General features: G+C 32.5%; 2 protein-coding genes across 2 annotated transcripts; one reads left to right on the top strand and one right to left on the bottom strand.

Annotated features, from left to right (window-relative positions):
* Positions 1–222: 222 nt before the first annotated feature.
* Positions 223–8,792, bottom strand: LOC126669151 (uncharacterized). The gene is made up of 11 exons (XM_050362526.2): positions 8,397–8,792; positions 7,664–7,947; positions 7,379–7,573; positions 6,830–7,176; positions 6,283–6,574; positions 5,302–5,460; positions 4,350–4,715; positions 3,824–3,889; positions 3,615–3,663; positions 1,131–1,254; positions 223–628 (listed from the first exon to the last, which is right to left on the bottom strand). The coding sequence occupies exons 1-11, from the start codon at positions 8,578–8,580 to the stop codon at positions 538–540; spliced, it is 2,157 nt and encodes a 718-aa protein (XP_050218483.1). The 5' UTR covers positions 8,581–8,792; the 3' UTR covers positions 223–537.
* Positions 8,793–14,058: 5,266 nt separating this feature from the next.
* LOC126670046 (uncharacterized) lies at positions 14,059–14,910 on the top strand. The gene has a single exon (XM_050363700.2). The coding sequence runs from the start codon at positions 14,174–14,176 to the stop codon at positions 14,621–14,623; it is 450 nt and encodes a 149-aa protein (XP_050219657.1). The 5' UTR covers positions 14,059–14,173; the 3' UTR covers positions 14,624–14,910.
* Positions 14,911–17,242: the final 2,332 nt, after the last annotated feature.

Below are 17,242 nucleotides of genomic sequence, written 5' to 3'. Positions count from 1 at the left end.
CAACCGGAAAAGCCAATAATTTCTAGTTGAACTGACCGGACCAATTAACCCGTCTGACCAGTTTCTTTATTTTCTTTTTTGAAATTATCCTATATTTTTTAATTTTTTTTTTGCTAATAACATAATATTTAACAGAGTGAAATTCCAATTAGATTGGTCAAAATCCGATCTGACTAAAATATATAATTCTAATCTTATTTTTCAGATGAAATCAGCTCCCGATTTAAGATGAAAATAGTTTGACCGGCCAGTTCTATTTTTAAAATATATATAATCTCATTATTGTTTGTTCATCTCATTATATGTATAATTTCACACTAATATCTTATGACAATGTTCTAAACCTAAAGCACCACATCGTGATTCTGCCCTTTTCATTTTATTTTTTCCGCAGAATTTACATTAATTACGTTCTTCTTTAGGCGGACTCCGCTCCGCTTAAAGGGCGAAGTTGCTGAAGCCAGTCTAAGGCCAAAGTTTTTGCCAAGACATTATAATATTTAATCTTAGCACTACTTCTTCTATAAATAGGTCTCATCAATTCTGGGCAGACCCAAGATCAGGAATCATATTAAGAACCTTCAACAGAAAAGTATATTTGAATGCATCCTCTTGAAGCTTCTCAAATCTGCACATGTGCAAAAATATAGCATTTAAAAAGGTATATTTGCAAACTTCAATTCAAACTTCAATTCGAGTAGCTCGTGATCGAGCTCGATTTTACTACAACATACAGCAGGCATGTACATGTTCATGTTTCAAGCTCAACAGGTTAGAAATGATACTATAGTTGGAGCTCACCTAACAACTTAAACTTTTAGGTGAATTAGTTATTTGAATATAACTAAATAAATAATCTAATTTTAAAATTAATTAATAAATGAATATAAAACCTCAAACTTAGTCATCAATAAGTAATAATTAAAAATAATTATTGGAAAATTTTGCATGTTTCCCCTCCATCCATACTTTCATATATAGTAAGATATATCAAATGCGCAGATGCTTAAAAAAACCTATATTCATGGATGGCAGCTATGCAGCCAAGAGGAATAGAGATGAGATACATCTACCCCGAGATTCAATCTAGGATAACCAATAGCCTTATGTGTGTGCATTATACAACATACCTTCCCGACTTTGAAGAATGTCCAGCGCAGAGATCACACTTGAGTAAAACCACATTGTCATCAGTTTTCATACTTCTCAATTTTGCCACAAATTTAGCAGGTTCTGAGTACAAAACTCGTGGATCTGCACATTTCATCAAAGTTTAGACTGCGTGATAATGTTCAACCATCAAACATTAAAGCATAACATATGCAAATCAATTTCTTTGGATGAACCCCACCCTTGATCGCACGGCTAGCTTTTTCTTGGAAATTATACCGTGATATGAGTAACACGATGTTTTTAAAACAGGGATAAGTACCAGACTGTGTAGTGCATTCTTAACTTTTTATACAACAGTTGCATACATGCATGTTTGCCACATAGATGGTGATTGTTGTTTTGCTACATAATGCCACATCATTGCAGGCAATGAGGGGGATAACAAGTTAACATGTAATTGTCTAATATAAAATAACAGTTGCATACTTGCCGTGGCACCCAAAAGAGTCATTTCTGTGCTTCAGATGCATACTCTAAATCAAACTGAAGCAGCTTTTTAAATTGCAGAAAGGGAATTTTCTCAAATCGTCATGAAATTACAGTTTTAATATAATAATCAAAGTAGAAGGAAATAATTGACAGCATTACATGCTTGAGAGTTATGCCTTCCTATTTCTAACATTAGTCATGATCTTCACAAAGAACTAGTTAACATGTTTGTATATGGTGAAATAAATAAATTCAAAGGTTCATACCCCTTATGGTTCTGCAAGAAATTGATAAATTACGTTTTTCGTAGTACATCACTAGATCTCTTTGACTTTATGATCATTACCTCAACTCAACTTAGCCTTATTTCCAAATTAATTGGAGTCGACCACATGGATTCTCTTTCTCCATTCAATATGATTGCGAGTGACCTCTTCAAGAAGACCAAGAGCTGTTAGATCATTCTGAACCACTTTTATCCAAGTTTGCTTAGGTCTTCCTCTCCTTTTCTTCACTCCATCTGACTTAATATGTTCAACCTCTAACCTGAACATAAACAGGTCTACGACTCACATGACCAAGCCCTATCAATCTCTATTATCATAACTTCTTCTCAGTAGAACTCACTCCTAATATTGCCAAATACATTCATCACTCGTTCTATATATTATTGCATAATCGTATATCCATCTTTAACATTCTCATTTCAGCTACACTCATCTTAGATACGTGCTGCCTTTTCATTGCCCAACACTCACTATCATACATCATAGCAGGCCATATTACAGTCCTGTAAAAGTTGCCTTTTAACTTCATAGCTATCTTACGGTCACATAAAACTCCTATGGCGCTCTTCCATTTCAACCATTCTGCTTCAGTGACTAATATCTCCTCCACAATTACCATCTTCTTAGATGATAGAGCCAAGATATTTAAAGTTTGTGCATTGAGGCAGTACACCCTTACTCAAGGTAACTCCACCTTTTCCCCCACTCGTACACTCACCAAAAATACAATGCATATACTATGTCTCAGTTCTACTTAGCTTAAACCCTTTTGATTTCAAATTGCTCCTCCAATGTTCTAACAGGCTATTTACTCCTCTAAAATCTCATCTATTAGTACAAACATGATCTGCAAACATCATGCACCAAGGGACATCATCTTGTATTTTCTTTGTCAATTCATCCATTATTAGGGCAAAGAGATAGGAATTAAATAGAAAAATCCTTAGCATCACCTCCAGCTATAAGAACACTAGTAACTGCCCCTACATACATATCCTTCGACACTTTAATATATTTAATTGACATTATTTTCCACTCGAACACCATCTATAGGACAAGAATGATGAGAAATAGAAAAACGCACAAGTGCTTTGTCTAGTAAGCCACCTAGCTAACAATAATGGAAAATGGTAGCAGCAACAAAGATTGCCAAAATTAGACCTTTCAAATTTCTTACAGAAATAAGTTTCTTGCTTTTCTCCCCACCAGTCTTGTTTTTGTCCCTACTTTATATACTGAAGTATGTTCCTACCTATATTTGATAAGAGTCCAACTTAAAACTCATAAGTTTAGTTTGATTTGTGTTGAGCAATACTTATTTTGATACCAAATGAGGGAAATAACTTGATATATTTGACCCATCAGTCCATTATATTTTACTAAATCTCTCTCTTATTCTCGCAATCACTATAGAACAATAACAAATTGTATAATTTGGAAAAAAATATCAAAGGTGGCCCTTTGTATGGATGGGTAATTATAGCAAATTTATGTACTTATGCTACACACATGAATATGCCTTGGCCCCACCAATAAAAATATGCAAATCCACCGTCACATGGTAGATGTTCGTTAGAAGAACCGGCTCCAAGCTTGTTAAAATATTTAATTTGGAATTCATACGTCAAACCAGCATCGCCAGAGCTCTTAGTTCACTATGTAAAAATGATGAACACACTTATGTACATACTTGCTAGAATAGTTTATATGCACACCGCTACTCACCATGCAAGCCTGTTGTAACGAGGATGTTGGGATAATTTTGAGGCTTAACCTGTTCAAAAGAAGGTACTCTATATCAATATGATTAGAAAGAAAACTGAGACTAAAATATGCTTAAGTTACATCATGTTAACAGAAATAAATTTCGGCAAAAATAACAATACCATACTGGATAAAAAAAAAGCTTGAAGTGCAGGCTGCATAATACTCACATTATCAACTGGGGAATATGACTTCATGTAGAAGTAGAACTCTTCCTCACTAGGGTCTCCCCATTCCTGGGGTAACAAGAAGATATTAGCTATCATACAAAGATCTGGAAGGAAACAATAACAAGCTGTTTGCTACAGAAAAGATCGACAACTGATTAAAGATGGTGAATCGTGATATGAAAGCACTTGCCAGCAGTAGAAATAAGCCAAAGCGTAATAATAATGATTTATCACCGGAATGCATATTTGACCAGATTCGGTTTAATCCAAGACCACATTCCATATATATGCACCACCGTCAAAGTTCAAATTTGAAAAGGGCTTTTGCTTTCTAGAATACTGGAATCTAGGTCTTGTAACTACAATATTATAGACCTAAGTCATCAAAGTGGTCACTTCATGCAAAAATCAAAGAATAATTGTCTTCAGCTCTTCTAAGATCATACAATGAGAAGCGGACGTTTTTAAATAATTACTAAGGATCATTATGACTAAGAGTTTAAGAAAAAAGGGAACAAAAGTACACCTCCCACTCTTCAGTCGTAAGATGGATACTTGGATCCAGCATAGTAGTCAGAACATCCAGAAAAGGTACACCAGCAATTGCAGCCTTGAACAGATCAGGCCTCATATTAAGAACAGAACCAATAAGCAATCCACCGGCACTTCTGCCTTCGATGCACAAATTTTCCTTTGAACAATACCTCTGTTCAATTAAAAATTCTGCACAAGTAATAAAATCTGTAAAGGTATTCTTTTTCTTCAAGAACTTCCCATTCTCATACCACTGTCTCCCCATTTCACCGCCTCCGCGAATATGAGCTATCGCGTAGCTAAAGCCACGATCCAATAAAGAAAGCATCGATGCCTTAAATGTGGGATCAATACTCATCTGCCATATTAAACAATTCTATTAAATGGAACTCAATTTTATCATACACGAGAGAAATGAGAGAAACTCAACTTTGTAGTGAAAGAATGAAAAGGTGATGCCCAGACAGTCATATGCATGCAAAGTTACTTAAGCCAAAAATGGCCGGAAATAATAGAAAAACTATTCACCTTCTGGCGAGATAAAATTATAAAAGTTTTTATCATGGAAAGGGAGTTTAGAAGGCAGTCAAATGAAAGGAGAATGTAACTGTCAGTAAATTCAACTTTAACAAAGAAACAATATACAGAAGAAGTAAATTAACATTCATGAGTCGCTTAACAACTTCCTATGTCAAAATAACAAAGGCAACAAAACTAGAGAGGATATGGAAAGAGTAAAAGGTCCTATTATAAACTAGCCAACTCACTGACAGATAATAAAATGATGCATCATGAAATATCTCGATAGAATGCAACAAAGACTTTGATATTATAATAACAAAACATGTCTACTACACAATGAACATAACCATTTCCATCAAAGAACTAAGTTTGACAAGAGGAGCAAGAGCAACAACTATTATTCTACCAGTTCTTTATACTACCTCATATGAGCCATAGCCATAAAGCAGTAATGGATGAGATCCATCAAGTTTCACAAGGTCCTTCCTGTAAACTATTGATATAGGAATCTGGGTGCCATCTGAAGCTGTGGCCCATTTCCTTTCAGTAATGAAATTAGATGAATCAAAACCTCCCAAGACCTGTACAAATAAGTAAATAGAAATCCGATGTTATGATCAGAAGACAAGTTTGAGATAAATGAGAATATAATTTGAAAAATCTTAAAAGGCAATCCAGGGAAGACGCATTACTAACACATATGCAAACAAGTGCATCTTATCAACCTTGAACTAAAAAATTTCATCTAGACACTAGTGGCATCATTTTACTAAAAATAGTAGCTTAATTGAACTATTATAGAAATGAATGATGTTAATTGAAACTTTCTACATAAATTTCTCAGTTTTTAGCTAAATTATTACCAAAAATATATTTTATTTAAGCCTCCTCTTAGTTGCCCTCTTAGTTAAGGCCAAATAATACTATGATTCTATGAACAAACAGGCTGCAATAGCCTGCACATGTCAAAGATGAATTTTAAGTTGGAAAATTGTCTGTTATTTGGGGTTTCAGGGGCAAGTTGTAATGGTAGGATTAATAGCTTCAAATTTTAGTTAATGGACTAACAAACATCTTTAACATGGTCCTATTTTTATTTTGTTGGGGTAATTTTTACTGTTACTGTTTAATTACAAATGGAAAAGAATAATAAAATTATTCAGAAATTTTTAAAACACAACAAAAAAAAAATAAAATTGAACTAATAGGTTACTCTGATTTGATGATAACAACTTGCACAATCAGAACTAAACAAGGAAATACTGTATAATTAAGCTCCAAGGTCAGCAAACTACTTAGTCTTGATTATGTAATAACAGAAAGACTCGTGGAAAAACTCATGCGATGACAAAATCAACTAGATCTAGATGGTAACATGTGAAAGGTAAGTGTTCATAACTTACTGTTTCAATCTTCTTCAGAACACAGATGCCTGTGTTCATATCATATTCATACACAGAGAGAGGAGTCCTCAATGAACTGTATGAAAACCTCAAAATGCTAGAAGAAAATTCTGACTCTTCTGAATCCACACAGTATACGGGGTCAATAAAATCAACAGTTTGACCACCTGCGAGGCTTGTGACTGGCTCATCAATGGCTGGGAGCTGATATGTTGTTATTTTAGGCAGACCATTTTCGCGCTCATATACAGCTAGATGGTCAGCAAAGAGCTGTACATGCCAAATTTTTGTACTGGAAAAACCGACAATTAATAGATATTAGATATCATGGAATGAGTGACGAATGAATATTATTTGTTTCAGTGGTTATCTGTAGATATTATTATGCACACTGCTTTATAAGCTATTTGCAAGAGACATTCTTTAAAACACCACAAAAAACAAAAATTGCCGTTAAGCAACACACTGTGTCATGGTATCAACATGCAATTGCTTTTTTGTCCAAATGAAAAGAAAAACCTTATCAGCATTAGAATGTCAATATTACCTTTCCCTGTGAGGAATCAGAACTGTAGTTGCACAGATGTTATCAACTGGACAGGCCAGTAGCTCTGAATTGAAAAGCTCATCAGTTCTCCTTTGAATAAAGAAATGATTTCCTCGATGGCTGACAGTTATATCAACACCGTGTACGCATGGTGCAAAAACCTTAGCACCACCTTCAGGATTAGAAACATCGATATACAAGACAGACCTCGTACATTGGCTGTCAGATACAATAAATATATACTTTTCACTCTCTGAGGCTGCAAGACCCAGACAAAATTTATCATCCTTCTCGTGATAAAGGCAAGAATCACTTGATTGATCTGTTCCCAACTTGTGTAACCACACCTAGGAAACCAAAACCAATCCTCCTTAACATCAATCTAACCAGATATTGAACATCAAAGCATCATCATTTGCATACAAAAGCTAAAACAGAAAACTTACATGAATTGGATTTTCAATTTCTGCATAGGCTGAAATAACTAATTTCCCATAATTTAAAAATAAGAAAAAATCTTGAAATAAGATGGCTGTATGGTGGTGATACCTTATCAGAACGATGCACTTCATCAATTGTGCCATAAACAAGAAAATCATTCCCGGCCCACTGAACAGATGAAGTCGTACCAGTCAATGGCTTCTCAACAAGGTCCCCAGTTTCCACATCCATAACATAAACTGTGTAAACTTCATCCCCCTTAGTATCTTCTGCATATGCAACCAGTTTGTGATTTGGACTAACCTGAACCCAAGAATTTATAACTTCAAAAATTTTAAATTCTACAGAGGAACAAACACACACAAGAAAGAGAGCATATTTAGCTAATTAAACCTCGAAAGCATCAATGCTATAATATTCATTCCCTTGAGCCTTAACATTCTCATCCAGTATAACATGCTCAGGAGGATCATTAGGCCCAGTCCCCATAACATCATGAACTGAAGGAGGGACTTCATTGTTCAATATGAAGCGTCGACAATGCTGAACATATTCCTTGCCCTCAAGAGTCCTCGTATAGTAGTAGTAAGGTCCTTTTCTTCTGGGTGCAGATATGTCCTCCTCCTTTATTCGCCCTTTTATTTCAGCGAAAAGCTGCTCCTCAAATTCTTTGGTTCCTGAAACCAATTTTACCATAACGATCAATTCATTTAAAGTTCATCCAAACTTTAAAAAAGTCATTGAATAGGGCAGTAAATGAAAAGAGCTTATTCACGAGCGGTGCAGCGTTCGGCTCTATAAGAGTTCGGTTCCTGGTCGCTTGTATCTAAACAAACCTGAGTTCGAGTTGATTTTATGTTCATTTATTTAAACGACCCTCATGAACAGCTTGTGTATGAGCTTGTTAGCTATATAAGCTCCATTAACAGTATAGGAGCTCGATACCTAGTTCGGAAATTGGCTCAAATTTAAATTGAACATGAACTATTTTTTCCGATAGCGCTCGTAGAAGGAAGTGAACACATAAACTAACAGAATGCGGAGCTCGCTGCTAAACAAGCTAGTTCACAAACTAAGCTAATATCATGATTGATTGAGATAGAGAAAATGAGAATTAGAGTGTTACCGGACATAAAGGAATTAGTGTAGGCGTTTTCTTGTTGGAGATGAGAAATGACATCAGAATCAGAGCGAGAGTCGTCGCGGAGCCAGTAGTGATGATCTATTCTAAGATCGCCGAACATTTCCATAACATGCTCCACTTTCTTCGCCGCCGGTGGCGAATTCACCGGTAATTTTGATAAAGACATTGAGATGATCTCAGTAATCAAAAGTAGCAAAACGGCCTCCTTTTATTGCAATTGTCCTCTGATTATGGTCTGATCATAAAAATTTCAAGCAGTGATATTCTTACAAGCTTACTTGAGAAGCTGGAAACTTATTTCGAAGCAGTGCCTTTGATATCAAAATGGTTTGAGGCTACTGCTTTTAGTATTTCAATTTTTTATTATTTTTTCTAGATTTGTGGGATTTTGATAAACCGTACATTCGAGTACAACTCGTCCTCATCTCTTTTTCTCTTAAAATATTTTTTTGGAATTTAATTTTTCTAAAAGTTAGAATTCATTAAAAAGGAGTAATATACAAATTACAAAAGTTTATGTGACAAAATTCAGCAGACAAATAATCATTTCACCCTCTGCACTTGGCACGAAATATCAAATACACGCAAATTTGTAAAAGTGGATCAAAAAAAATAATTTGGCAAATTGTATTAAAAACGTCTCTAAGAAAATAAGAATACCACCCCCTAAACTCCCCACCACACACCCCCTCTCCAAAGGTAATCGTCCCATTCCGACCGCCGGAAAAAATAATTTCCACCGGGGTCAAACAGCCAACGCTGCTGGGAAAAAAAATCGGCAACCACCACCTGAGCAGACCCATCCGAGTCTGCTCCTCTTCATCGACGAAGAGGAGCAGACCTAGATGGGTATGCTCGTGCTAGCGGCGGTGTTTGCTTTGGACAAGTTTTAGTCATACTTGCTTTGCTCGAAGGTCATTATCTATATCGACCATGCCGCTTTGAGTAATCTTTTTGCAAAGCAAGATGCAAAGCCGAGACTCATCCGGTGAATTTTATTAATGCAAGAGTTTGATGTGGAGCTTCCAGATAAGAAAGTGACGGAGAATGTGGTAGTCGACCACCTTTCAAGACTTGAGAATACGGAACCTATCCCATTTGAAGTAGAGATCAATGAGAGGTTCCCGGATGAGATGCTTATGATGATCTCGGAGCTAAAAACAATATGGTATGCGAACATCACCAACTATTTGTCATCGGATGCCATGCCACCTGACATATCCTACCACCAAAAGAAGAATTTTTTGAGTGAGGCAAAGCGATTTTTATAGGATGAATTGTATTTCAAAGTGTGTGGGGATAGGATGTTGACAAGGTATGTGGCATTTCAAAAAATGATACCAATTTTGAGCCATTGTCATGAGTCGGCATATGAGGGGCATTATGAAGCGGCAAGAACTGCGGCTTGTGTTCTTGAGAGCGGGTCCTTTTGGCCAACACTTTTTAGAGATGCCAAGGACTATGTGATAGGTGTCAAATAGTAGGGACTATATTCAAGAGAAATGAGATGCCGCTTACCACGATTTAAGAAGTGGATATTTTTGATGTATGGGAATAGACTTCATGGGACCATTTTGTGGTATCTTTTGAGAAATAATATATATGTGTGTCGATTATGTATCAAAATGGGTTGAAGCGGAAGTTTTGCTTACCAATGATTCCAAGATAGTGTTGCGATTCCTCAAGCGCCTTATGAACCGATTCGATGCCCCTAAAGCTATCATTAACGATGGTGGTTCACACTTTTGTAATATGCAATTCGAGGCCTTAATGAATAAGTACAATATGCTATTGAGTTCCTACTCTGTACCATCCTCAAACGAGCGGACAAGTTGAAGTGTTAAACCAAAAATTGAAGCGGATACTTGAGAAGACGGTGAATGGGATGCGAAATTAAGAATTAGTCTTTGAAGTTAAACGATGTTTTGTGGACATATCGTACGGCTTATAAAACGCTTCTCGGTATGTCCCCTTTTCGGATTGTTTATGGGTGTGCATCTTCTGATGGGGCTTGAGCATAAGGCTTATTGAGCTATTAAAAAGTTGAATTTCAACCTCAAAGCGGCGGAAAAAAAGCGAATACTTCAATTGAATGAATTAGATGAATTTCGGTTCACGGTGTACGCCAAAATTTACAAAGAAAAGACGAAGCATGATGTTCATATAGCCCACAAGGTGTTAGAGGCGAGGTCATTTGTGTTGTTCTACCACTCGAGATTAAAGTTGTTTTCGGGTAAGTTTAAATCCCGATGGAGTGGCTCATTCAAAATTCGAAATATGGCGAGTCACGAATTAAGTGTTATGTTAGGAATAAAATAGGTTTCTGGAAAAAAATATAATTCCATCACTATTTTGAGGAAGTGTTTCTTTTTTATACTTTTATATGTTTTTAAATAAATTAATTTATATAATAAAATTGATTTCTATTATATATATATATATATTAGATAGTAATGATAAGTGACGTATTTGATAAAAGTATAATAAATAATTTTTTTGTTATTATTTAATAGTTCATTTACTGATAAATTGTTTATTATTTTTTCTTTCACAATTTTAAGTTTAGAATAATTATCTTATTTTTTTGTATTTTATGTAAAGAAATAAATTAATTAGTATCTAATGAATTAAATAAATAATTTTTTGTTAAATTGATGAACTATATATAAATACATGGAAAAAGTTTGTTTATGCTCCTAATGTTTATTTCAAGGCCAGGATTTGCCCTTACGTGATTTTAACTGAAATACACCTCTGATATTTTAAAACTGGTCTATTTATGCCCTTACTTATGACGTGGTTAAATATTTAAAATTTTGTGTCATCTCTTTACTAGGTGGATAATAACATGGATGGTACACCTAAACACATATTCATTTATGTACCTGATGTTCATCCCACAACCCGGATTTGCCCCTAAATTTATAGTTGGCTAAAAATACACCTAAATCTCATTAAAACACACAATATAAATTTTTAATGTAAAATCTTAGGAACAAAGTATCAATTCATCCCTATACTTGAAACGAAATGTGAAAAACTCTAATTATAATCCTAATGAACACCCTAATTAAAAATTAAATTAAAACCTTATTAAATTCTAATAAACCTAATCATCTCAAAATAAATTTTAATTAAATCCCTAATAAATCGCACTTCTCTTTTGTCGCGACTCCACGAGATTCAAATTTTTTTATTATATCTCTTACTAATTTAAAAATTCAAATATTAAATATATACATACATAATACTTTAAGGGGTCTTTTAAATTTTACCTCTAAAGATGAATAGTTCTATTCATCTTTTTTTAGAATGATTTCATCGTGTTCATCCTCAAAGAGGATGAACAACCGACTGTTCATCCTCCTTTGAGGATGAACAGATTGTTCAGCTTCAGAGGAGGATGAACAGATGAACAAATTTGTTCATCCTCAAGAGGATGGACAACCGACACCGTTCATCCTCTAGAGGATGAATGGTGTCGGGTTTTTATCCTTGAGGACAAAGTAGGTGGCTGGAGTTCGAGAGAAGGTGGTGGTGGACAGAGTGTGATAGTGCGGTGGTGGCGGGACTAAAATTATTATTTTTTTGATTAATTATAATTTCAATTGGGTTAAATTAATTATGTTAATTAGAGAATAAATTAGGATTATTTATTATTAATTAAGTTAGTTAAATGAAATTAAAAAAATCAAAGCCTGTTTTTGATACGAAAACGCAAAATGCGAATTAGTTTGACCAAAATCATAAAAAATGATTTTTTTAATATTTCGTACCAATTTTTATTCCAATGAACTCGCCGGAATTACAGAGTGTAAAAATTCTAATAAAAATCTTCAATTTTTATTGAAAAACTAATTTAAATTAGTATAAGGGTAAATTTAGGTCGTGTGATATACATTAAGGGACATAAATAAACATGTGCCTACTTGTGCCAACCATATCATGATCCACGTAAGAAAGAGGTGACGGAAAATTTGAAATATTTAATCCCGTCAAAAATAAGGACATAAATAAGTCAGTTTTAAAACGTCAGGGTATATTTCATCCGGAATCAAACGTAGAGAGAAATTCTGATCTTGGAATGAACATTAGATACATAAACAAATCTTTTTCCTAATACAGTCGACCCTCTAATAGTTAATATTCTATAAATTAATAATTCTAATAATTAATAGAAAATTGAAAGAACTAACTTCGTTTCACGTCGGATAATTAATAATTCTATTATTTAATAATTAATAAAATTTAAAACATATTCTACATGAATATTAATTATTAGAGAGAATTTTTTAAAGAAATATAGAACAATTGATAATTTATTTGAGGCAAGACTAACCTTAATTCATAAAGTGGAAGTTAAAATACCATCAAATTATAACTTTCTTATTCTTTTGAGAAATTTAAAAAGAAGTTATTAGATAAACAAATTAAAGTAAGTAAAGTATATCTAGTATAAAAAATATTAAAAATTATTTAACTTTATGAATACAACTTCTTAATAATTATTTTTTGATTTGATATCAATTGATATTTTTTAAATTGAATATAAAATTATTTCTTTTAAATTGAGTGATTGTAAAGTGTATTTAGTTAGTTTTTTTATAATATAATATTAATATTAGGTCTATTAATGTAAATGTTTTAAAATATCTTTTATAATTTTTCTTTATAAATTTAATTTTTAAATTTAATAAATTAATAATTTTAATAATTAATAAATTTTTGATCCATCATGTATTAATTATCAGAGGGTTGACTGTATATTGATGTAATTCATATTTTTTATTTTAATTTTTAAAAAAAAATTAGACAGTACAATACGTTATTGCGTCTGAAAAATTTGCATAGTACAACAGTACGTTGTGGGGTCAATTAAGATTTGTCCCCTGGGTAAATTTTTAATTTGGTGACTTGGTACAATTCGATTGGATATCCATGGGTAGGTACATTTTTTGCTGAATACATAGTTTGACCCCTGAACTTGTACCCTTTTACCCATCAAACCCCTAAACATAACGTCTCTCCTATCGAACCTCTGAACTTGTCAAATAATCCGATTTGACCCCTGAACTTGATAAAAACGTAAATATTGAACCCCTCCGTACACAATTTCTTCTAGAATGTTTCAAGTGACAGGTGGCACGGAGGGGTTCAATATTTACGTATTTATCAAGTTTAGGGGTTAAATCGGATTATTTAACAAGTTCAGAGGTTCGATAGGTGAGACGTTAAGTTTAGAGGTTAGATGGGTAAAAGAGTACAAGTTCAGGGGTCAAACTATGTATTAAGCCTACATTTTGCCATCCCTACTTATGATAAGCAACCATGCATATCCTTTTTGTAACTATGTGTGAATAGAATAATCCATCCAAATAGAAATTAGAAATGTGATATATAATTAGCACTTAAAAATTTAAAGACCTTTTCAAAAAAGATGAACATACAATAATTATAAACAATTGAATTGACTACAGTCAATTCCTTAACATGCAAACTAATATATTATAACACGGTTACCTATTGCCCTACGTATCTTTCTATATACCTCGTTGAACTCTTCCTTAATTAGCAACTTTCCTCTAATTTTCCTTCAACACTTCATTTACATATAAATATATCATACTAATTCTTACACAACTTATTAATTAAAATCCTTACATCAAAGTTCACATTTTTTAGACTCCACTTCTCATTTATTTTTCATCAATATATATAATCCGTAAATTAATTTCTTTCTCGGATATTATTTAATTACAATGGTGACGGATGGTTGGTCTTTGCTTAGCCGATTCCAAAGGGTAGTGAAAAAGGTAAAAGTTCTGCTAAGTCTCGATATTAATCGGTGGCGTTTAGTGGCTTCAATGATCGGAGCTTCTTCGATATCAAACAATTCTCGTCGCCTTAGCTTCAACGGAGCTTCTTTGGTGACGAAGAACTCCGGTCGCCTTAGCTTCAACGAAAGAGCGGGGTTGAAGGCTTGTGTGGATGATACAGAATCAGAAGATTGTTCGGCAAGAAATAATGATTTTTCTCCAAGGTTTGAACTACATAGAACCATAAGTAACCAATCAGAAGATGATATTGACAAGAGAGCTGAGTTGTTTATTGAGAATTTTCGTCGTCAACTTCAGATTGAGCGACAAATATCGTTGGAACTTAAGTATTTTCAAGGAGATAATAATAGTTTTAAATTGATGTCACCTTGATTGGTTGTCATGCATGGTTGGTGAATGGTAATGGAGCCTGTGATTTTTATTGAAGGGTTTTTCTATTGCCAATTTGTAATTAGAAGAAGAAGATGAAGAAAAATAAAGATGGAATCTTATTATTTGTTTAAGATTCTGAAGACATTTTACAAGGTTTTCAAGTTTTTTTTTAATATTTTATGGACATTTTCTCATTCAACTAGAGAGAATTATAATTTTTTTTCATTAGAAAATGGGAATTTGTATAGTGGGATTTGAGGTGTGTATAGATTGTTTTGGTTCTTCAATTTATATTCTTTTATTCCTTAATTGATATAAAGTATAATGTACATATTTACACAAATAATTATATCAAAAAATAAAATTTGTAAATTTTAGATTTGTCTATTTATTTTGGGAGATGCTACCATGATTAGTATATATGTGGAACATACATAACACCAATTCAGTTTATGCTTAGCGTTGTGGTAATTGGTTACGGGGAGTCGGGGTGTATTTGCTTTGATTTCACTGGTTTAATACTAATATTTTAATTCAAATTAATTATATTAGTCTAGTAAAATTTTAAAATTAAAATTAAACAAAGTAAATAACAAACCAGTAAATTTAAATTGATTTGATTTGATAATTGATTTGTATAAACTTTATGCCGAGTTAAAGAAGACATAATAGACGGCCGTTTTACTTGTCCCTTCCTTATCTATTATTTTTAACCCTATTTTTTATTACTTTTAATACTATTCATTATTTTTAATTATTTTATTCAGCTTGTGCTCTAAGGATCAACCTTTTGTTCTCTCATTTCATTTCTTTACTTTTAAATGTACCACTGTATTTCTTCTTAATTTTATTACAGAGAAAATACTGAATATAAAACAATGAAATCTGAATAAATATTGAATTATGAAAATAAATATTATTTATTTTCGGAATTTTAAGGGATTAGTATTTAGGAGACCTCAAATATATAATCGACATAAAATTTATTTAAATCTCCATGCATACAGATAAAAAAAGGTTCAAACTCCAAACAATCTCATTTCATCAGCAAGTCTAAATAAATATTCTTTTGGTCAGACTTAACAGTATAAAATACTATTATTCCTATGAAGATACTAATTAGGATGGCTAAGTTAGTACTAATAAATTTGAAAAGTCCTAAGAATATTTTGATCTATGAAAACGGCAGAATGAAGTGGATCTTCATTATAAATGTGGCCTCCATAGACGGCGGCTGCATGACAATTTTGTAAGTTCAATATTGGAAGAAATTATTTTGTACTAGTCTCGGAAGGTGCAAATAAGCCTTTCAACTTTTGATGGAAGAATATTTATACTCCAAAACTTTAACTCGATTCAATCTGGTCTTTAAATTTTAAAAAATACGTGCTAAAAATTCCTAATAGTGGACCGGTTCTATGACCGTTTATACCCGGTGAACTAGTCGAAAGATAGGTCTATGATTAAAATGCATCATAAAATTTTTAATCCAAAATTTATATAAATCCAGATTATTCACATAATATTTATGCCAATTTCGATTGGTTTTTCGTACAACGGAGTTTATAGTGGAGTTATAGCTATCGGCAACACTCAAAATGTGTAGAATTTTTATTGTTTCAGTTAAAGGTAAGATGCATAATGAGATTGTTAGAACAATAATGAATGTTGAACATAAATTCTAAATGCACTCATCTAGTATTTTTATATACTAGTTTCGTATTACGTGCTATGCACGTGGCTCGTAACGTAACACGTCAATGAATATATTAGTAGATTTATTATAATTATATCAATCTTTTATTTATAATTAATATTAAATTAGTTAAGAATTTTTGTAAAAGTAAATATAATATATTCGGTTATTAAATTTGTTCCATAAATTAATTATAATTTTAGAGTAAATAAAAATAATAATAAGATAGAAATTTAAATATTAATATATTGACCAAATACAGTATTTTAATTTTGTAGTTCAATCAAACTAAAAGATAGGTATTCCTACTAATTTGGAGACAATTTAGTTATTTTTTACATATTAAAACTAAATTGGAGATAAGTTAGCTACCTATTCTAATTAGGACTTTAATTACAATAGTGATTAATTAAATAACTAATTAGATAATGACTATAAAACCTTTATTTAATACTAAACTGAAAAGGATTATTCGGTAAATTTGCCTGTCCCCGTTAAGAATTTTTGTAAAAGTAAATATAATATATTCGGTTATTAAATTTGTTCCATAAATTAATTATAATTTTAGAGTAAATAAAAATAATAATAAGATAGAAATTTAAATATTAATATATTGACCAAATACAGTATTTTAATTTTGTAGTTCAATCAAACTAAAAGATAGGTATTCCTACTAATTTGGAGACAATTTAGTTATTTTTTACATATTAAAACTAAATTGGAGATAAGTTAGCTACCTATTCTAATTAGGACTTTAGTTACAATAGTGATTAATTTAATAACTAATTAGGTAATGACTATAAAACCTTTATTTAATACTAAACTGAAAAGGATTATTCGGTAAATTTGCCTGCCTCCCCCTTTCCGTGCTTTTATATATAGTATAGATGAAACAACGAGTTTTATGGATTATTTGGCAATGA

The sequence above is a fragment of the Mercurialis annua genome, linkage group LG2 (genome assembly GCF_937616625.2).
Source record: "Mercurialis annua linkage group LG2, ddMerAnnu1.2, whole genome shotgun sequence".
Lineage (NCBI taxonomy): Eukaryota > Viridiplantae > Streptophyta > Magnoliopsida > Malpighiales > Euphorbiaceae > Mercurialis > Mercurialis annua.
This window is presented reverse-complemented; position numbering and strand designations above follow the sequence as displayed.

Coding starts and splice junctions, on each gene's coding strand:
- LOC126669151 (XM_050362526.2), bottom strand. CDS start 8,580: ATGTCTTTATCAAAATTACCGGTGAATTCGCCACCGGCGGCGAAGAAA. Junction 7,574..7,663: donor ATAGCATTGATGCTTTCGAG/GTTTAATTAGCT, acceptor TCTTGGGTTCAG/GTTAGTCCAAATCACAAACT. Junction 3,890..4,349: donor TTACGACTGAAGAGTGGGAG/GTGTACTTTTGT, acceptor TTGTTACCCCAG/GAATGGGGAGACCCTAGTGA.
- LOC126670046 (XM_050363700.2), top strand. CDS start 14,174: ATGGTGACGGATGGTTGGTCTTTGCTTAGCCGATTCCAAAGGGTAGTG.